We start from the raw sequence: 24,449 nt of genomic DNA on the forward strand, positions 1-24,449 counted from the left end.
GTTATTCGAGTATACTTTGCATTAGAAGGTGTTCGGGCACACTATTCTCATGAATGGTTGCTCGGGCACACTATATTTTCAAGCATACTTGAATGAATGTGTTACTTGATTGAATATGTTAGTTAGTATGATAAAATTGATTATGATAAAATTGATTATAATTCTTATTAGGGTTCATGCTAGATAAGTTTTAATTTGAAATTGAGAAATCTATGTGGGGATCTTAATTGATTCCTAGTAAGGATGTTCATTTGATGTTTATACTTGATTATTTGTCTTGTGATTAATTTCTCAAGAAATCTAGTATTTCGGGTAAGCTTTCTTCATTATGTCTTAACTTAAAATTAATTTGCTTGATCGAGCAAGGTTTATAAATAGAAGAATTTGGGCAAACTTTGTATATTCAAAATGAAAATTTTCCAAGCAAAGTTTGACCGGGTAAGGTTTGTAAGTGGAAGTATACCGAGTAGACTTTGGATATATTAATCTTTCGAGTAAGGTCTTATGAACTTAAATGAAATTAAATGTTCAATATATCAAGTGGATAATGTTACTGGTTGACAGCTAATAATTCACAAAATGACAAAGAGCATTTAAAACCCACTTTCAAAAAGTATAAAAGAGGGAGTTAGGCAAATTTTACAACATTATTTTACTCTCTCTCCTTCCAATGCAAATCCTTACTCTCAAAGAAACACACTTTACCACTTCTGGATATATATTCCAAAGCAATCACTCCTTAAATAGATAAGGAATTTATAAGCTAAAAGACAAAACACTTTTCAAATTTCTCACTTTACCTGGCATGTAAAAGAAAAAGGTAGAAACAAAAGAACTTTATCTGCAATTTTGGCACAAAAAATTGCAGATATGTACTTTACATTTGTCTTAACTCTCATTAAAAGAAGACCTGCATATGCTATTCAAAATTGAAACTTCACATTTCTAAAGTAACTTACATTTGTGTTTTGTGCAGATTTCTATATCATTCAAGACACGGTTTGAATTGAAATATTATTTATACCTTAATATATTTTTAATACCTACTTTGAGATCTAACTGATAATTGTGTGTTCATTGATATAACAGAAAATCAGCAATGGATCCAACTCCAAGTAATGCCAATTCCTACAAACATCATCTTTATGAAGAACTGAAGAAAGCATTGCAACGAGTTCAAACCCAAATGTCTGAGGTTGAGAAGATCTTAGCTGCCCCAAAACAGGGGGAGAAATCACTGAATCAGGGGGAGAATTCACTGAAGCTTCTCTCAGTATATGAAAAGAACAGCTCAGATGATGATCTTGATAACATTCCAAAAGATGAAAAGAAAGAACTTGAGGAAAGCAAGAAACTAAAAGGAAAAGAAATTGCTCTGAAGGATGATAAAATTCAGACTTTAAATTCTCAGAAGGAGAATACAATGGACTCAGAAATGAATGAATCTGAATCAGAAGCCAAAAGAGTCTATGTGCAAAGAATGACAGAAATTTATGACAGAGAATTTCTGAGTCAAATGATGTCTGATAAAGACTTTGAAGAACAAGAAAACTTGATGAAGCTGTTTGAAGATGAGAGAAATCTAAGAGATGAAGTGAAGAATAATCAGAGAGAAGTCTGTCAAGAACTGATTGAAAAATGCTTGAATGATCAAGAAATTCCAAATGGTGTGGTAGTCTCTCTGCTCAAACTAATTAAGCAAGAAGAACCAGAGAAAGAGATAAAAGAGAAACTAGACACTGTCATTGACAAGATTTTAAAGGCTTTAAGTGAAGAAAAGAATACTCAAGACAATGAACTAAAAGGTTTGAAATTGAAAGATGATTTGGAACAAGAAGTAGAAATTAAAAGGTTCTTGAGTAAATATGGTGGTAAACCAAAATTTTTGGTTAAAAATGGAATTCCTTTTGATTATGTAAAAGTCATGAAAAGAAAAGAGATTTTGAGCAACTTCAAGAAAATGAAAAGACAGCAGTTAAACATGAAAAAGGGAGCTGCCCAGTCTCTAGTTGGTAAGAACAAAGGAATATCCGAAAAGATGGTTGATCTATCAAGGATGAAAAAGAAGGGGAAATCCAAAGTAGAGAAATTCTGCAAACAGACAACATCCTTGCTCTCAAAACAGAACAGTACAAAGAAAAGGAAGATGTCTGTGACGACTCAAGAAAAATCAACGCAGATGCACTTGAAGATGGATAAACCCTTTGTAGAGGTTGCAGTAAAAACCAAAAGCCATTCAGTCAACCACAATGTTATGCCAAGTGGAGTATTCTATGACTCCAGGACTGAACATCTGAATGTTATGATGGAAAATGGAGAGATTGTGAAGATCTTCTCTAAGAATGACTTCAGAAAATTCAATCTATGGCAATTATCTGTGATTGCAGCACTGCATCTCTCAGATTATAATGTAAGACAAATGCCTACAAGTGCTAAGCAATCAGAACTGTTAAGATTCTTAAGAGAGCAGGAAAAGTTGGATTTTCCATGCCTAAACAAGCATCTCTAGATAAACTAAAGAATCTTTGAATAGGATTTGTTTTGTAATGTCCTCGGACAACTCTCTGAATATGTAATTTTAATTGTTAATTTGATGTGTATTTTTGCTAAGTGTAAGTAACCATAGAAATGTTTTGGGTCAGCTGAGGTGTTCCAATCTAGGGGGAGATTGTTGGGTCAAGAAATTGACCTAAGGGGAGATTGTTGAGTCAAATATTTGACCTAAATGAAGTACATGGAAGATTGGAATCTTCTCAACCTCCTCTGAATTTGCTAAGTAATGGATCCGAGCACACCTTAGACCTCCGAGCAAGCTTTTACTTAGCTGGGTACGATATTTTGCCTACCGGGCAAGGTTTACTTCAAGTAGTCTTCTTAAGTGGATATCCGAGCAGGGTTTGCAAATTAGTGCATTGCCGAGTAAGGTACACTAGTTTATGTAAATCCGGGCAAGGTTCACTTTATCAAGCAAGTCTGTTCTTCAGAAACAAGTATTTTACTCTTCCGAGTAAGGTTTGGTTGACCAAGTCCAAGAAGCCAAGTGATTGGAAGACCGGGCAAGGTATTCATTAATAAGTATGATCCAAGTATGCTTGATAATCTAAAGAAATATTTCTAAGTAATATCAGGCAAGGTTCAGCTCAAGCAAGGAACAGTACTCCCGAGTACACTTTGCTAATAAGTTATTTTATAGCAAAGAGCTGAAATGGATCATTGAAGAACAAGGTTGCTCGTAAGAAGTTGTCGGGCAAAGTCTGGCAAAGTCAAGAAGACTGAAGTCTACTCGGTGAGTATTTTACTTAGTGAAATACTCTTTAAGTAAAGTTTACCCGGAAACTGATCCCGAGCACACTTCTATGTTACCCAGTTATGAAGGATGGCCGAGCATACTCGGAAAGACAAGACTGATGCAAAGCCTACCCGGAAGACTTGTTTTACACTTAGTTTATTTTGAATATGTATGATTGTATTTAGGGTTTCAAGAAGGAATGACAGCTGTCCTAGGTTGGCAGGCCTATAAATAGAATGTTTAGGGCACGCCGCCAAGAGAGGAGAAAGAGGAAAAAATGGGGCACAATACGGATAAGAAAGACACATTAAATTGAGAGAATATTGTGTGACGGCTGTCTTAGGATTCCTAGAAAACCCTAAATCGATTATCCTTTTGTATGATTAATATTATATAAATGGAAATATTTTAAGTGAATCTTAAGTGTGCTTTCTACCTTTGATTATTCATTGCAACCGTATGTTTGTTATTGATTCCGCCTTTAACAAACGGATATCTTTCTAAATATAGCAACCCGTCATTAACTCTCTTGTCAACACGTTAATCTGTGTGAGTTATGACATGATTAATTAAGATCCAGCTGAAATCGAGGGGACCGACACCTATACATAAATAGATTTGTATATATATTTTGAATGATGTTTCTTGAATAAGCTATTGCCCTTGAGCTTAACCTTGAATAAGTTTCCAACTTTGTTTGTGAACGAAAATACTTTGTTTTATGTGACTTTTGATATAGCATGCTTTAGCCTAATAGGTTCTAACATGTTGGTGAGTTTCTCTAGGTAAGTAAACGGGTCCCACGGTTGATTGGGATTTATACGACTTACTTTTTCCTAGGCAATAACTCACTACTTGCGTTGTCCCCCTTACAGTTAACTACTTTCCCGTCAAAATATATCTTTTGTTAACATTACTTCATAAAGAAGTAATGTTTTATGAAAACCCTTTATGAATGTTTATAAAAATACTTTCAAGGTTAAAGGCCATAGCCTCGTTTAATTTCTAAGCTATAACTTAATTAACTTAAACATAACCCATACCTTAGTGTGAGTACTCGGAATTATTTTAATAATAAGAAAAGAGTGGAAGTTGATGGTAGGGTCTTCATCTAAACACGCTTATGTGTTTGATAGCCGGTTTGGGACTTCGTTACTTGAACGTATTTCAAGAAAACAAAACGTCGGCTCATCACAGCAATTAGGCACGCTTCCCTAGGCTATGTATGTGTGAAATGAAGGTGATTTTGGGATGAATGTAGCTCAATCCTGTAACCTCCTATTTATAGGCAAAATTTACACTCCATCGCGACAAGCGATGAAGTCTATTGCTGGTTGTCGCGTATCGCGACACCGAAACTTCTGCGACAACGCCATGCGCTGACACGTGGCCTGTCAAAATGTGCCACATGTTGACACGTGGTTGGACACGTGTACCCGGTTGCTTAACGTAGTCTTCGTGTATCGCGATGGTCCTATAGGTTAGGCGATCGCGTATCGCGAAGCCGTCACGATATTGATCTGTGTGCAAGTCCATTACGCTATGGGTCTATGATTGTCCAGTCACGTATCGCTATGGGTTAAAGTTTTCAGAATTCCTATTTTAAGTGCCTAGACTTTTGGAATTGACATTTTTGGCTAAATTCTAAGAGGGTAGTTTACGTGGTGTTACATCCTCCCCAGCTTTTGAATAATCTCGTCCTCGAGATTTATTGGAATAAATGCGGATACTTCTTCTTCATTTCTGACTCGAGTTCCCATGTATACTCGGGTCCCCGTCTTGAATCCCATCTAACTTTTACTAACTTGAGTCGCTTACGTTTGAGTAATTTGATCATGTTTTCTTTGATTTGAATCGTTAGTTCTACAAACTTAAGCTTCTCATTGACTTTAGCATCCATTAAAGGAATTGCAAGAGTTTCATCAGCTAAACACTTGCGTTGGTTAGATACGTGAAATACGTCATGAATGCCTTTCATTTCTTCGGGTAATTCCAGTCGATAAGAAACTGGTCCAATCCTTTCAAGTATTTTGAATGGTCCAACGAAGCGTGGACTCAGTTTCCCTTTCTTTCCATATCGTACTACACCTTTCCAAGGTGATACCTTGAGTAGCATTTTATCGCCTTCTTTGAATTCTAATGGCTTACGGCGTATGTTAGCATAGTTTTCTGCCAATCTCTTGCTGCTTTCAATCGTTCACGGATTTGTATTACTTGATCGGTGGTTCTTTGAACAATTTCAGGTCCTGAAAATTGATTATCACCTGCCTCTAACCAACATAAAGATGTTCTACACTTTCATCCATATAGTGCTTCAAATGGTGCCATTTGGATACTCGTATGATAACTATTGTTGTACAAGAATTCCATTAAAGAAAGATGAGTATCCCAACTTCCACTTAAATCGATTACACAGGCACGAAGCATATCTTCCAAGGTTTGAATTGTATGTTCACTCTGAATCGTACTTAGGTTTAATCGAGTCCCCATTGCCTTTTGAAAAACGATTATCTCTATCGGAGATAATGGATAGCGGGTGTCACACCCCAAGCTACGGCGGAACATGCCGGGGCGCGACATTGATTGTATCATAGCTTAGAAGATACTAAGTAGCATACACATGTCAATATCTAAATTATTCATTCATATATCAAATTTCAAAAGCAAAAAACATTGTCTTAAAAGAATACTGTTACAATGAAATATTCCAAACATAAATAACTTAAGACAAAAGTGTTCTTCATTCATCAAGCAACCTAAGCTATCATCTAACTTCCAATACAAGCTTGATTCACCCGATAAAGCTACATGCGTCATGCGTGAAAATACATATTTTTGTCAACATAAAGTTGAGCAAGTACAGTTTTTGAGTATATATAATAATAAAATGACAATTTCATGCAATAATCGTAAATAACCACAACTAGTAAACAATAAATAAAAGTTGTCTTTTCAACCGAATCGCATTGATAACGGTTTACTTCGACGTCGTATGATCATACTATTGAGGATGAGGATGAGGATGGTGATGAAATACCAACCACCACAACAAATATAAACACATAGTCACATTCACACGTATCAACTAATCGAGCAATTTCAATAAATGCATATATTGGAATCGTAGTGAAAATCTATAATAAGTTTGATTGTGAACGCATAATGCCCCCAAAAATGTAAAACGGTAAAAATGGGGATGTGAATTTACTTACCTTAACAAGTGGATTAGTGAAGGTGTGACGGCGATAGAAAATTTAAATAACCAATGATCTAGCTCCTCGAGATATGTGTCGAAGAAGATGCCCTATTTGTTAACGATAATATGTAAAAAGTTACAAACATATTGTATTACAAGTCTTATGACGGATCTGAGATTTCGATGAGATTATTAATATTTAATTAGTCTTATTATCATATGGTTGTTGTGTTATTATTATTATTATAATTATTAGTATTTAAATATCCATTATGATTTGCGTTTGAGTTTGATAAGTAAAATAAATATTATATGTTAACAGAAAAGTTAAACGGAATATATTGCATATTTAATACAATTGCGTTCATTAATGAGAGTCGTAAAAAGGATATATACATCTTATTTATTTATGAGTATTTGTATAAGGTATATAGTTATAGGGGTGGGATCTAGAGAGAACTCTTCTTAAAGAGAGAACTAGAGAACTAGTAAAGAATTATTTTTAACTATTTTAAAAAAAACTGTTTTGTGATTTTTTTTTTCTTTCCTCATTCTTATAAGATGATATTGATACTAAAAAAAAAAAAAAAAAAACTTGTCGGTGTAGTACCGTAGTGCATATGTGCACTAATGCCTATTGTATATATACAATAATGTTTTATTGCATATAATACAACACAATTGCATTATCCAATACACACTATTGAATATATGCAAATACGACACTAATAATTGCATGCAAAACACATTATCGCTTATATGTAATACAACACTAATGCACATATTCACTATATCGATTTTTTTTAATTTTTGTATATAATATAACACTATTGCAAATAAACAATACAAACAACTATATATATGCTATTCAACACTATTTCAAATACCAAAATGCACACTATTGCACGTATGCATTATAAAAAAAGTCGGTGTATTGCATATATGCATTACTCGTTAATTTTTTTATTTTTTTTTATTTTTTTTATTTTTATCTTTTTTGTGGTGAAGAATAACAACATATAAGAAGGATAAAAGAAAAAAAATTAATTTTTTTAATTAAATTAAAAATACTTCATTATTAGTTCTCTAGTTCTCTCCATAAAATAGAGTTCTCTCATGATCCTCTCCATATAGTTTTATATATATATATATATATATATTATAAAATTTAAACAAGTATATTTACATAAATATGAAAGGAAAAGAGTTGATTAGGAGTTCGGTTTATCAAAATAATGCTTATTTATTTATTGAACACCAAAATAATAACAAAATGGCCATAATAAACAAAAGATAACAACAGAAGAAAAACCGGGCCTGGGGAGACTTGAACCCGCGTCCCCAGGCCGGTTCAAGGTCTTAACGCATATGCACCTGCCACTGGGGCATGTGTCTAACACGTTAATAACATAAAACCATATGTTATATACTTGATTTGATTTACGTTCTTTCCCTTACAAACCCTAGATTTTTAATTGGTTCAATTGGTGTTCTTTTGTTGAAATTGAATTGGGGTTTCTGTTAATCGCATACAAGCGAACAAAATTCATAACAAAATTACCTTGTATTCTAACAAATTAAGGGATAACGGCTAACTAGGGTTAGCGACTCAAACTTGAGATCAAAACTGATATTAACGAGCTTGTTTGTTATAATTAGGTTGGGGTTTTGATTCGCGATGTAGTCAGGGATATGTGTGCAAGTTTAATTGAAAATTGGTGACGTATATATAGTGGTATGAAGATGATTAGGTCGCGGCTCAAGGATTACGGGATTCGCTGTAAATTACATATTGTTTACCAAGATTAGAGTGTCGGTTAAACGCGTTTTTGGTGGAATATGCCAAATGCCTAATTTATTTGATCATAAACTAGCGGGAATTGAAGATTTTGAATGGTTTGGGGTGCGCCGGGTCGGGTTTTGGGGTTTAGGTCAGCCGGTCGGACCAGGGGGTGGGTTAGGGTTTGGTCTTTAAAAAATATTAGTTAAATTCAATAAATAATAAAGCTATAAAAAATTAAATACTCAATAAATGCGACGTTTTTTTTATTAAACGAGTGACCCGACCCCTTAAACGGGTCGGGTAACGATTACAAGAAAAAAAGAAAAACCTGAAATGTTAGAGTGGGACACCATGTAAAGATACTATGTTTTCTACATATAGTTGTGCTAACTTATCCATGCTATATGTTTCTTGTATTGGAATGAAATGAGCAGACTTGGTAAGGCAATCTACAATAACCCAGATTGCATCATTTTGGCGAGAAGTTTTGGGTAACTTCATAATGAAATCAATGATTATCATATCCCATTTCCAAATTGGTATTTCTGATTGTTGTAGTAATCCTAACGGCTTTTGATGTACGGCTTTTACTTTAGAACAACTTAGGAATTTTGCAACATATAGAGAAATATACTTTTTCATACCAATTCACCAATACTCGTCTTTCATATTGTGATACATCTAATCACTTCCCGAATGCATCATGTACTTAGACTTATGTGCTTCTTCGAGAATTTTATCTCGTAGGTTTTCGATCATCGGTACCCAAATTCTCTTGCCGAGTTTAAATATTTCATCACTTCCTTTGACCAATTGATCGATGGTACCATTTTCTTTTTCGGCTTTAATTCTTCCTTCTTCAAGTGCTAACTTCTGAGCTTCTTTAATCTGGTAAGCTAAATCAATTTTGAGTTCCAATATGAGGGCTCGGACTTTTCTTGGCTTATCATGTTCCTTTATACTTAAAGCGTCAGCCATTATGTTGGCCTTTCCTTCATGATATACGATTTCACAGTCGTAATCGTTGAGAGTTTCCATCCACCTTCTTTGTCTCATATTCAACTCTTTTTGATCGAAAATATGCTTCAGACTTTTGTGATCAATGTATACTGTGAACTTAACACCATACAGATAATGTCGCCATAGTTTCAATGCGAAAATTATAGCGCCCAATTCAAGATCGTGTGTGGTGTAATTCTTTTCATGAACATTTAATTGTCTCGAAGGATAAGCAATAACTTTCTTTCCATTCATTAAGACACATCCCATATCCGTGTGCGAAGCATCATAGTATATGGTAAGTTATCCAGTCCTCCTAGAAAGGCCAAGATAGGTTCATTGGTTAACTTTTGTTTAAGTGTTTCAAATGCTTCTTCTTGTTTTGGTCCCCATTCAAATTTAACTGATTTCCTAGTGAGTGAAGTTAATGGAACAGTTATTCTAGAAAAGTCTTCAATAAATCTTCGATAGTATCCGGATAATCCTAGAAAGCTTCTGACTTGGGTTGGTGTATTGGGTTTCTCCCATTTTATAATGGATTCAATCTTTGCTGGATCTACTTGAATACCTTTCTTGTTTACAACATGACCAAGAAATTGAACTTCCGGTAACCAAAATTCACAGTTAGAGAATTTAGCATACAACTTCTCTTTTCTTAAGGTTTCAACTATGATCTTGAGTTGAACTTGATGATCTTTCTTGGACTTGGAGTAAATAAGAATGTCATCAATGAATACGATAACAAACTTGTCGAGATATGGTTTACAAATACGATTCATCATGTCCATGAAAGCTGTCGGAGCATTAGTGAGTCCAAAAGGAATAATTTTGAACTAATAATGTCCGTATCAAGTTCTAAACTCCATCTTTGGTATATCTTCTTCTTGCACTTTAAACTGATGATATCCTGATCTGAGATCAATTTTGGAAAACTTACTTGCTCCTTGTAGTTGATCAAACAGATCATTGATCCTTGGTAATGGGTACTTGTTCTTTATTGTAACCTTATTTAGCTCACGATAATCTATGCACATTCTCATTGATCCGTATTTCTTCTTAACAAATAGAATTGGTGCTCCCCATGGTGACGAACTCGGTCGTATAAATTCTTTTTCCAACAGTTCATCCAATTAAATCGGGTAGTTTCGTTTTGTCGTAAACACTACCCATAATGCCTTTTTCCACAAGTCTTGCAAACCAGTCGGGTGTAATTAAGCATTCCTTCCTTTTTCTTTTTAACCTTCTTTGCCTTTCCGCCAACAATCATTTTTCCATCATCTCTTTTTCTTTCATCCCTGTTTCGGATCATACCATCCATTATATACCAAGCCAATTCCATGGCAGATTCTGTTGTGGATGGCATATGAGAGCAAACCAAATCATGAATTTCAACTGGTAGTCCGTAGATGTAACGCATCACTTTATTGAATTCAGGAGTGACTAAATGAGGGACAATCCTATAGTAATCAAGAAATTTTGTGTTGTATTCCTTAAGATTTGTTCCTACAACTTTATGGTTCCATAATTTGGTTTGAGTTTGGTCCATTTCATGAATTGGACATAATTTCTTTAATATCATTTCTTTGAAAGTTTTCCATTCTAGGTTATACAAATTTTCTCTACCCTTAACCTCAATAAGGGTATTCCACCATTCCAACGCCTCTCCCTTGAACATTAGGGAGGTATACTAAACGTTCTCCCTCTCGGTACACTTATTGATCGATACAGTGGACTCCATCTTCTCCAACCATCGAAGGGTAACGATTGCTCCCTTATCACCGTGAAATTCCTTTGGATTGTAAACTTTGAAAATTTTAAAATCACAACCTTCTTGTATTTTTAGTTTCTTGGTTTTATCACAAAGCTCGTTTTTGGCAGTCGAGGTTTGAGCACAATCCTTCTTTTTCTTCTCCGATTCTTTCTTATTACTTTCTTTCTTTTTCCGTCTCTCTTTGAGATTACATTTTCACTCCTACTTTGACTAATTCTCTTGTTAGAATGAGAAGAAGTTTTACTAGGATCATTCTTCATGAGTTCATAAAGTGGGTTTACAACCTCTTTTATTAAATCACGAATACCAAGCACGTATTCATTCGGTGTCTCTTGAATATTTTCTTCCATAGTCTTTTCTTTGTTGACTTGGATTTCTGGAATACTATTGGCTTTTTCTTATCCAGACATGGTACATGAATAAGACAAGGTTTTAGTTTAAAAGAGAAACACACTTTCTTATATTACATTATTTATGTTACAGGAAAGAAAACACAACATCCAACAACGGTTCTTAACAACAATATTCTTAAACTTTAATCCACTTCTTAACAAGACTTTTCATCTTGTCACATTTCTTAGTAGTTTTCTTTCCTACTTTCTTCTTATCCACTTTCTCATTCCATAGCTCGTCCATCACCGCATTTGGTGGGTTAGGATATCATGTAAGTGCAGATGCAGCTGGGAAGAGATATGCACTTTCCCTTAGGTATAAATGTGGGTTAGCAACATAAGCATGCATTTCCTCATCTGGAATATTATTTGAATAGAATTACTCGATAAGGTTAGCTTCATCCCGAATTTTGTTAGCTTGTTCGGAAATTGTGGGTATTGGCCCTACATATGGTGGAAAATGAGGATTTTCATTCTCATCTTCTTTGGGTTATTCCTCTTGTTGGGAGGGATTATTGATCGGAATTTGAAATGATATATTCTCATAGGGCATATTAACCCTCATTTTTTGCTTTCGCCTAGGTCCTGCTATAGGTTGTGAAGCTTGATATTGGTAATTTGGAGGTGGTGATCCAAAATGTCACTTGCTTTGATCAGAGTGACAGTCCATCCAGCTTGATGAATCAGAACTAGTTTCCTGCTTGATTTTACTTTGAACTTCATGCTCCTCGGAAGGATGATAAGGTGGGATTTCTGACGGATGATATTGGGGAATGTTTTCAGTAGTGTCATCGGATATTTCGATTGGCATTTACTGACTTCACGGGAGATAGACTGGTTGACTCCCATAAGGTAGCATCGGAACTATTGATTGGTTTTTATCAAAGAAGTTGGTGTAATAACTATTGTTGCTTGGCATATCAGATGGTTCGTGAATAGGTGTCGGTTTAGTTCGAATGGCTACTCGGCGTCTTATATAAGACATCTGCACTAGTTAGATTTTAGGGATAGGAAGTTTACCAATTATATCTTATCCCTAAAAAGTAATAATAATAATAATAATAATAATAATGAGTTTAAGGTTAAAGCTTAGGTATTAATGTTTAATACCTAATTTGCTAAAACAGATGGCTCTGATACCAACCTGTAACACCCCGACTTAGGGCCTAGAAGTCTGACCAATAGTTGGTACCTGTTTTATAAATATACAGAGTTTATGGGTTAATTTTAGCGGAAGACTTTAAGTTGTTAAAGGTACTAATTTACATTGAAAACTTTCTTGGAATATAAATATCCAAGTATTTGTTTACAAAATATGTGTTTATATTACAAGGACTAATTATCAAAAGTTGAGCCATCTTGCATAGCGCTTCTATTTCATAACGACTCCAATCCATGCTACTTCTTATAAGTACTTTAATTACCTACATTGTGTTGGAAAAATACGTCAGCTATGTTCTGGTGAACATGTATGACTCTAAAAATATTTGAAGTACAATTATAATACAAATGTAGTTTTTTGTACAAGCTTAGCATAAATATCCATTATTTCTGGAATTTTGTACCACTGCCATACACACACAATTCAAGAGTTCTCTGGGAGCTGTTGCCCATTTGAGGACTAGTTTTGACTGATTTTTAGCATACTGCTTGTTCAGTTATGTTTGGATCCAGACACATGTGTAATCGGTCTGAGTTTCTTTTATTGTCTATTTTGTATTATAACATTTAAAACCTTTTCATGAACTTTTGACTGACTCTTATAAGATAAACAACCCGTGTATCTATTAAGAGTGTAAATATGCCTTTGACTGAAAAGGTTTAACGTATTCACCTGTACTGTTAGTGTGTGTTTGAAAAAACTTGACTGTGAATGAGATTGAGATTAACTTATACATAAATTGGTTTGTATAAATATTTTGAATGATGTTTCTTGATTAAGCGATTGCCCTTTGTTTGTGAATGAACACACTTTGTTTTATGTGACGTTTGATATAGCATGCTTTGGCTTAACAGGTTCTAACACGTTGGTGAGTTTCTCTAGGTAAGTAAACGGGTACCGCGGTTGATTGGAATTTATACGAATTACTTTTCCCCAGGCAAGAAACTCACTACTTGTGATTTCCCCCTTACAGTTTACTACATGCCCGTCAAAATATATCTTTTGTTAACATTACTTCATAAAGAAATAACGTTTTATGAAAACCCTTTATGAATGTTTAAAAAAATACTTTCACGGTTAAAGGCCATTTCCTCGTTTAATGTCTAAGTTATAACTTAAATAACTTAAACATAACCCCTACCTTAGTGAGAGTACTCGGAATGATAATAATAAGAAAAGAGTGGACATTGACGGGTTGGGTCTTGATCTAAACACGCTTATGTTATTGATAAATCGTTTGGGAGTTCGTTACTTGCACGTATTTACAAAAAATGGAACGTCGGCTCGTCACAGCAATCGGGCATGCTTTCCTAGGTTACATATGTGTGAAATGAAGGTGATTTTGGGATGAATGTAGCTCAATCCTGTAACCTCCTATTAATAGGCAGAATTTACACTCCATCGCGATACACGATCGAGTCTATTGTTGGCCATCTCGTATCGCGACTCCGCAATTTCTACGACAACTCCACGTGTTGACACATGGCCTGTCAAAACATGCCACGTGTTGACACGTGGTTGGACACATGTACCTGGTTGCTTAACGTAGTCTTCGAGTATCGGGATGGTCCTATAGGTTAGGCCATCGCGTATCGCGAAGTCGCCCTGATATTGATCTATGTGCAAGTCTATAGCGTTACGCGATGGGTCTATGATTGTCCGTTCGCGTATCGCTATGGGTTAAAGTTTTTAGAATTCCTATTTTAAGTTCCTAGACTTTTGGAATTGACATTTTGGCTAAATTCTAACAGGGTAGTTTACGTGGTGTTACACCAGCTGCCAGGTCTGCCTGGAAAAATTTTATTTTCATTAATCGTCCTTTACTAAAAATTCATCAGAAAAATTGATGTTTGAACTAATCTAATCGAATGAAATTGTAATCGAATGACCAATCTAATCGAATGGCATATTATAATCAAATGGCTTTCTAATTGAGTGACAGATTCTAATCGAATGACCATTCGATTTGATTACTTTTCCATTCGATTACTTTTGCATTCATTACTTTTCCATTCGATTACTTTTGCATTTGATTACTTTTCCATTCGATTACTTTTGTTTTCGATTCGAAAACATTCCTATTCGAATATTTTATATTTGATTCGATTAATCTTCTTTTGAATCAAGTTTCTTAAGGACTTGATTCATATATGTTTTCCATTCCTATCACTTTCCAGCCTTCCCTTTTGCCCGTCGTTCATAAGAAACGAGCCTTGGTCATTAACGACATCGTTTTCTTGCAATTACCTGGTCCAAACATTACCCGTTTGTCCTGTTTCATTCTAAAACACCTCGTTTACATTCAAGTTCATATTTTTCTTGCATAAAAATGCCTAATTTTCCTTAGTAACAAATCTTAGGGCAAACCAATCTTTAAAATGTGACCTTTGATCTAAAACGTACCTTTTTGGGTTTACTTCTAGCTACGGTTAGGCTCGATACGTGATTATGGGCGTTTTACTTATTTGTGTGATGAAGATCTATCACAAACCCTTCTTGGTTCGGATCCAAATCTGATCCGAAATGGAAAAGAGTGTTTGTGTGTGTTTTCGAGTGTGTTATGGAGGCCAGAAGATGGAAATGAGGGTTTTAGGGAAGTTTAAGGGGTTTATATACCCTTAAGCCCATAGACCTAAGGCTCATCACCATCCCTTGTTTCATCTTTTGTTGCCAACCCCACACTCTATTATTTTATTTGACATAACTAAATATTAACACATCCTTAAGTAAACGATATTTCTTTTATTTATTATCGTCAAAAGTATAATGTTACAACAACTTGATCAATTGGATGAATTTTTTTGACATATGTATTACGGATTTACGGTTCAAAAGTGTATGGTATAATTTGACTACACTTGGGCATAAAATTGGAACAAGATCGATAGAAATTATAGTAGTCTCATATATTTTAGGTTCAAAGATATTGTTTATTATCTAACACTTCATTATATTTTGCAAATAATTTGCCATTATACTATTTATGTTTATCTCAAAGTTTCATTTTGACTTTTTTTATACATTTGTGATTAACCAATAATGGACAAAACCAATCCGCTCATAGTTGGTATACGACATAATCAATAGGGTTGTGACTAAGGTCGTTTCTCTATATGTGAGTGAGCAAGCTTGACCAATTTCAACTAAATGGGCATGATTATTTTATATCTGTGTGTGTAAGATTCAACATCTTTCTTTGCATGACTCTCAAAAATGAATGCAACATCTACAATATTACATAAAAGTTTATATATAGAAGCAAAGATATATTTATTATTCATGTTTTCTTAGTTTTTATGTTATTTTAAGTGAGCGAATCAGACTCATATTTAGTTCAGGTCAATGGTTTTTTTAGTAAAATTAGTTTGACTCGAAATAGGTTATGAACAGAAAGTGTTCGGGTCGAAACAAGTTGTTTTAAAAGAATATCGAATTGGTTCGGTCATAACATGCGTGTCAAAAAGGTTTTTGGTTCGAACAAATCTGGGTTGAATCGTGTTGTTTTAACTCATAGTATTTCTAACTTAAAAATAAAACTCATTATTCATGTATTCTTAATTTTATTTTAAACAGGCGGGTCAGGTTTGTGTTTGGTTCAATACATGTTTAGGTCAATGTGTCTTTTGAGTAAAATAAGTTCGGGTCAAAACAAGTTGTTTTAAATGAGTATTGATCAGAATGAATTTGAGTCGAAATGAGTTATTTTAAAGGATACTATTTTCCAACTTAAAAGTCAAATTATTTATTCATGTATTTAGTGTTATGTTAATTTGAATGAACGGTTCGGGTTCATATTTGATTCAAAACAAGTTTGTTGAAACAACCGACATTTTCAAACCCGACGAAAACTTTTTCCATTGAAGTATTACCTTTAATGTAATATCTAATTTCATTTATGCGAAATTGTTTTACCTTATTAAATTGTTTGACATTATGGATTCGTTTTTAAATAATTATAATTGTTTCATTTGCTATAACATATACTTCATTTTGATTTCACATATCACTTGTATCTAATATCTAAACATTTTTATCGACTATATATCATTTTTCAGCATGTATAATACATAGGTTACTAACCTAGTTAACTATAATAATAAAATTAAAAAACAAAATTTAAAACTTAGGGGAACAAAATTGAATATATATAATTATTTTCGCAATTCATCATTGGCTATTTGTTATTTAGAAAAAGTCTAAAACACAAATCAAGAAGACAAAAATGAAAAACGTAAGAAGAATTTCTTATACAAAAGAACCTTAAAAAAATTCAATAAAAATAATAAATAAATATAAATCAAAAACGAAAAAAGTAAAAAAAAATGTTTCTCTCATCGTCCTCGTTCCAAAAAAAGACGAAAAAGACACGATGACGGATATTAAAAAACACAATGACAAATAAAAAAAAACAGACACAATAAATCGCACAATATAACAAAAGTGTTGAGTAATATAACAAAATATTAAAGGAAAAAGACATAATTAATGTCGAAAATAAACAAACAAACACAACGATAAATAAAAAGAACCAATGATGTTTTTTACTTAACATTGTTTTCATTTCTTCGTTTTTTTTATGAACGAGAAAACTGGGTGGAACATCTTAGTTTTTTTGTTTTTTATTTATATTTAAGTTATTAGTTTTTTATTGTTCTTCTTTACGGTTTTTTTTTAAACCACAAATTATTCGTAATTTTGTCCACATTTATAAAATAACTTGAGTCTAGTTATTTATAGTAATTAAACCTTGACGTGACAAAAGCAAATGACTCTTATAATTGCATGCAAACTAGATTACCGTCCAAAACTATTTTTTATAATTATTTATACAAAACACCAAGGTTTATTGCTATTTTTGAGTAGAATAATCAATTTGCTTTCCAATTTCTTAGCAAACAGATAATAATATTTGACTAGAACAGCCTTGGTAGACCAACGGCGTTCAAAATAGTGAAATCAAGCAAATAATAAGAATATATATATTTCACTTTCATAGACAACGAGTTGGTTAATCTATGTATACGAGTAATACACAAACGTATCTTCATGTTAAAAGTTTTGCTATATTGATAGAAGTTTGATTTTAGTAGTTTACAAAATTAATGTGTTATATACACAATCGACAAAGTTAAAATACAATTATAACAAAAATGAGAATGATGAGAAGAAATTTAATCAATTGATCTTAAATTTGGATGATATAGATTAATTTAAGAATAAAAATTGATGAAAATGCATGGAGGTAATAACCCACTTGACTTTTTCTCTCCACATTTAAAGCACATGCCAATTTTTCAATCATTTTAAAACGTATATAATTTTTTCATACGACATTTTTTTTAGATATTTTTTACCATAATAACAAGCTTTTTTTATGTTTAATATGAATTATCATATTATTATATAAAAATAAAAAAAAAGTTAGTGGTTTTTTTATATTGTATTATTTGGTTGTCAATTGTGTTTTTTAATTGAGTTTTTATATGCATTGTGTTATAGATTTTGGTCATTGTGTTTTACAGTTGGCACTCATATTAAAGATAAAAATTAAAAACAAAGATTACATCAATGTGTCTTTTTGCTCGTCATTGTGTATTTGTGATAAACATTTGTCTTTCTACTTATCATTGTGCTCAACATTCACTTAAGTTGTGAAAAATATTATTATGTTCATTGTGTATTACATTCGAGTCATTGTTTAATTTGTAGATTCCATTGTGTTTTACGTTTCATGCATGCCATTGTGTTATATGTATTTACCATTGTGTCTTACGTTTCAAGTCATTGTGCTATATGTATTCATTATTGTGTTTTACGTTTCAAGTTATTTTGTAATATTTATTCATCATTGTGTTTTATGTATTATATAAGTTGTTGGTATTTTTCATTATATATACATATTATTATACAACAGTGTTATTAGTATTTAAAAAAACACAATGATCAGTTGAAAGACACAATGATGTAATTTTTTTTATTTTTATATAATAAAATCATACTCATATTAAAGATAAAAAAACTCTTGTCATTATGGTGAATTTTAGTTTTAAAAAAGTATCACATGAAAAAGTTATAGATGCTTAAAAATAATTGAGAAATTAACATGTGACTTCCATGTAGAAAGAAAAATTGTATGTTATTACTTTCATACCTTTTTTTTCTTTGGTTCCTATTTGATAAATGTCAATTATTTGTATAATAACTCAACCCAATACACAATAACTAAAATATCACACTATGTTCTACAATATTAACGTTTGATAATAACTCTCTTTAAAAACATTTCCTTCAATTATTTAAAGGTTTAAAGAAAATATTCAATATTTGAAGTTCTTGTCCATGACACAGCAAAAGTACGTTAGGCCGCCGAATGGAATATGGTTTTAAGTAAAATAATAAAAGGTGTGCAAGGGGCATTATTGTAGTTAAAACCAAATGTAAGGTCATATATTCTTTTAAGGACCTATAAAGATCATGAAATACCATAAGCATTCCATCCTTGCAACATAAACTAATCATACACCTACAAAAACTTACTTCCTAACCAGTTATATTCCATCTTCTCATAAAAAAATGTCTCCTATTACCCCCGAGATTCGAGCATGTGCGGAAATCTTTACCGGAAATGAAGTTTGTAAGGAAAAGGCCAAGTCTCTTCTAAGAGAATACTGTCTTCCAGACGGGCTATTGCCCGTAGAAGACGTTGAGGAACTTGGTTACGTGAAAGAAACTGGATTTGTGTGGGTCAAACAAAAGAATGAGATCAAACACAAGTTTGAGAAGGTCGGAAAGCAAGTGTCATACGCCACTGAGATCACTTCGTACTTTGAGAAGTGTAAGATCAAAAAGTTATCAGGAGTGAAGTCTAAAGAGTTGATGATATGGATCTCACTCGTTGAGATCTACGTCGAAAATCCATCAAGCGACAAAATAACCATGAAAACACCCACCGGAATCTCTAAGACTTTTCCAAAGGTAGCTTTTGAGGCTTAAGAGGTGACTTAAGACTAACTGCGGTTAATCAATATGCGTAATACCAAAGAATAAGTGTGTTTACAACAAATAATGGTCTCTATTTTCGTTTATATGTGGCAATCTTGTTTCTAAGTGGTTTATTCCAGTTTGATGAATTATTACACTTTTTCCGTTGTATTCACTTCACTTGAACAAATTTATAATTTATTAAAATAATCCTACTCTAGATGATCGATAACATGGTTGAACATATGACATGAATATATTTTCAAAGTTGTCGGGTAGGTGAAGATTGTGAAAAACTCATGGAAGCCATTAATTACATCTAAACAAACCCCCCCCCCCCTCCCCCACCCCCACCCCAATATATATATATATACACTAGCTTTTAGCCCGTGTGTTACGCGGCTTTATTTAGATATTTTTAATTTTATTCTGAATATATAATTTTCGGTTATGATGTGCTTAGGTTTCAATTTTAACACAAACTTTGAGGTGTAGATTTGTGTTAAAATCAAACGTAGCATGAATCAATAAATTATATTCATTATATTCAGGGCCGGCCCAACCATTTTAGAGATCCAAAGCGAAGTGAAAATACGGGGCTCCTTCCTATATTCTTTTTATCTTGCATTGGTGTTTATAATGTTGTGAATTGAGGAGAACTTTGAATTAGAATGAGACATAAAGTATATAAAGAACTTCTAAAAAATGATAACAGTTAAAGAGTTCACATTCAATATTTCATATATATTGAATATAATGTCGAGATAGAAATTATTATTATTTAATTGCATAAAAAGTTGGATTTGATTAATCTTTTGGGGGTGAAAGAAACCAGATTGTAGAAAGAAGTGGAAACAAATGTATAATTGATGAATCAATGGAACAAGGAAACCAAATTGTTAAAAAAAAGAAAAAAAAAAACTTGAAATGATGGACAAATAAGGAAGAATCGAACTTCAGACCCTTGGGAACGAAAACGGGTTTCTAACCACCCAACCACAACAATAACATGTATAAGTCGGTAAATGTAATTATTATATACAAACTTTATATTTTTTTAACTTGGGGGGTCTTTTATTTTGGGGGCTCAAAGCCCTAGCTTTAGTTACTAAAGCTAACGGGCCGGCCCTGATTTTATTTTTAACCTTTGGGGTCTTTTAATTGAATTGAATAGGTTTATAGTTTGGTTTAGAGTTTAAGTATATAGTTGGGCTCTTTGGATTGAGATATTAGAATTTAAGTTTAGTTTGTGGATTTTTAGTATATTCATAGGCTAATTGTTGCGAGCTTGTTTGGACTTTTATAGTTATGTTGGAGTTTAAATATAATTTTTTGGCTTATGCTAATTTTGTTTGGTATTGCTATCATTTAAGAATTACGTAGTACGTAATACTTATGGCAGGTTTAAACCAACAAACATAACCAGAAGAAGAGTCGAGAGTAAAAGCAAACCCCGAAATAAAAAGGCCAACGTAATATGTTTGTTGTTTGTTTTTTTGTATACGATTTCATTACATTTCGTCCTGAATTTTATCTTTTTTAGTTTTTTAGTTTTATTGTATTAAATGGATTGTTTATGTTATTTTTTATTAATAGTTTGAATATAATGTAAGACGTGAATAACATCTGCTACATGCATTTTATCTGTCAACTTGTCTCCGTCGCCACTGATTATCATTTTCTCAACAACGCCACTGATTAACATTTTATAAAAATAACTTCAATATCATCCAACTAAAATTTAATGAATGTGATAGTGAATATGAGAATGTTCACCTTTAAATGTACTAAACAGACCATTCTGAATTGTTTGAAGTGGTACTTTCTTGGTAGCAGCAAATTCAGAAATAACATAATTGGAGATAGGTCGAACTTTGGAGCGATGCTTTAGCAAACATGATCAATTAATAAGTACACAACCGATTTTTGGGTGCATGATCGAATTCTTGGGCGCATGACCGAACCACACAATTAAACTACGTTCAGTTAAGCCATAAATAATTAACCGAAATTTACCGATTTTGGATAACTTAATCTGCATCAGCCTTTTCACTTTTAGATATAAATATAATAAGAATACATGATATAGTAGTTTTAATAATGCATTCTATACACACATACATAGAAAAAAAAAAAGAATATGCACACAAAAACTCAAATGATTAAGCTAAGATACATGCTCATATTTAACTCTATACTTTTGTATTCATTTTACTGTATGAATTTGAGTTTTAGAACCTATGTGTTCCTATCTACTACTAAAACCGTGCTCAAGTCTCAAACCATCATCTATACTATTTGAGCTTTTTACATGCCAAAAAACATCAAGGGTAGTTAATGAAATGCTATTTTGTTTAACGATAATATATACTTTATAACAACCAATTGTTGATAATATATATTTGTCGTACAGAACAATGAAATAACCGCTTCATGACAATAAAAGATACCATAATAATTAAGCGATGGAAAGTTATATAGAAAGTCATAAATATTTAAAAAAAAATACAATACACAATTAATTTCTTAGTAGGAATTAGTGTGTGGAATTAGAAATCCGCCGTCCAACACCAATTATGTTTCGAGTCTGGTTTTCACTTGAACATAGAACAATCCATTAAATTCTTAGTAGGCGTTTCCACAAGCAAGTGATTGTTCTCCTCAGTTCCTCGTCCTCAATGTTAGTATATCTATAATATCTTTCAAACGTAGCGTTTGTGTATAATGGGATACCTACAGAACACAAAAGGTCCGAATAATATATCATTCATATACTCAGAATAAATAAAAAAAATAAAAAAAATAAAAAAAATCTTGATAAAAAGCATTAGGGTGACTTGGTACCCAACCTAAAATAAGAAAACCACAACTCTCTTTCTTTCCATTTGCATACTACTTTCAAGACACATTGCCTAATAAATTTTGCCACATTTATCACCTACCACCATGTTAACTCAAACAGAACCATTTAAAAATGTCTTGAAGATCATGCAAGTTCTAGGTTATCATAATTTAATTTAATATAACTAAACATATCATGTTGTTAAAACATGAACACTTATCTTAAGTCCTAAGGTAAAAAACACAATGCACAAACCGACCCATTAAAGTGTACTTATGACAATGGTAATTAATAGTTATAATTAAAGTAAATAACCTCAACTGTTCTTGATTTCTCTTGTCATGCGTATATGAGAAACAAAACATAATGTGAGTAGTTTTTACCAAACCTTGAACACTTCTTGGCTCGATGAACTCATACTTGTTGTCATCCTATAAACAAATAAAAAAAGAAACGAATTAAACTAAAACACCAATAAACTATTATGGCATTTTTTTTATTTTTTACTTTTTTTGTAACCAATAACATTATTGGATATGACTTTGATAGGGGATATGCCAAATTTTATGAAATAAAGAGGATACAAATAAGTTTTAGAATTTACATTATAACAATATCAAATTTAAAAATTAAACTAACTGTTACTAATGAGCTTTAAAATCAAAAGTTTAAAACTCAGAAAAGCAAAAAAATCAAAGTCATATTACAAAACATTAATCCTAATTTAGAAATCAAAAATTTTCAAACTCATAAAAGCAAAATATGAACACCTACAATGAACAATGTAAAGAAAAAGTATAACAGACATAAGAAAAATGACGAAGACGATGCGGCAGTACCTGAATTTAAAGTGTAGGCAGTTGTATGGGTTGGTAATAAACAAAATGACAAAACATTAAATATAATAATATAAAAAGTTGCAAACAATTTCGATTCATAACACTTCAGTACATTACGATACGGTACGATATACGAAGGCAGAAATCGGTAAATTACTGGTACATACTGATCCCAAAACCTCTAAAGGTAGGTACCGAAAATACATAGTCAGTGCCATTTGCTCATTACTAAATCAAAGTGAGGTTGACTATACAACACCCCTTCAAAAGAGTTGTAATTGCTCAACTGCAATTGAAATAAATGAGTTAAATAAACCCTTAAATATTCAATAATAAATTAATAAGCACCAAACTCCTGCTCACTCTTGAATAATTAGTACAACTCCAGTCCCAAAATCACTCTTGAATACAATCTGCAGATTCAATAGATGCCTTTGAGAAATTATGAAAAATCCCCAATATACCCTTGGATGCAGAACACTTAAATGTTTTTTGATTACCTTTTGGTTAAATGACCATCTGTATTTCCCTCCCTGATCAAGCAAATTATAGCCAATGAATTCATATTAGCATCAAACATGTGTTTATACCAAAAAAGTAGTAAAATTTGTCGAGCACTAATTTTTAAATTAAGAAACTCATAAAAGGAAAAATTAAAAACCACAACAAAAAAAGGCATCCACAAACTAATATATGTTCATTATCTAACAATTATAAAAACTAATCAAGCGTTTATTGGATGTATTTATTTATTTTCGATTCTGTTGTGGTTGATAATAAATTTGTAGAAACATATGAACTACAGGAAGTACAGATACATAACTGACGTGCGGATACGGTCAAAGACTTCTGATTAAGGTGAGAAAAACACCCCTTGGAGTCCTTGGGCTGTTTTCATCTGAAATATATTTAATTTTGTCGGTCCGTATAGCTAATGCAAACACTGTTCCGGGATCATAACGAACCAAATAGGCATCGTCCAAATTCCCTACGCTATGTGTAACGGGTCAATACGTGTTTGGGCTGAAACATGCCATTTCTAAAGGTTTCAAAGTAGGAGTGTAGGAAGCATCAGGTCAGGTTAACTTTCAACCCGCTACAGTATGCGTGCTACGAAACCAAAAACCCGCAGCAACGCACAACCGAGGATTTACTCCTTTAGAAGTAACATCAGTGAAAAAGCATCGCATGTGCA

The 24,449-nt window shown here is 32.7% G+C and overlaps 1 protein-coding gene across 1 annotated transcript; it reads left to right on the forward strand.

Annotated features, from left to right (window-relative positions):
* Positions 1-19,165: 19,165 nt before the first annotated feature.
* Positions 19,166-19,585, forward strand: LOC143617328 (uncharacterized). The gene has a single exon (XM_077089922.1). The coding sequence runs from the start codon at positions 19,166-19,168 to the stop codon at positions 19,583-19,585; it is 420 nt and encodes a 139-aa protein (XP_076946037.1).
* Positions 19,586-24,449: the final 4,864 nt, after the last annotated feature.

Source organism: Bidens hawaiensis, unplaced genomic scaffold (genome assembly GCF_021521415.1).
Source record: "Bidens hawaiensis isolate Kalapana, Puna unplaced genomic scaffold, B.hawaiensis_p1.1 tig00053917_1, whole genome shotgun sequence".
In the NCBI taxonomy this organism is placed as follows: Eukaryota; Viridiplantae; Streptophyta; class Magnoliopsida; order Asterales; family Asteraceae; genus Bidens; species Bidens hawaiensis.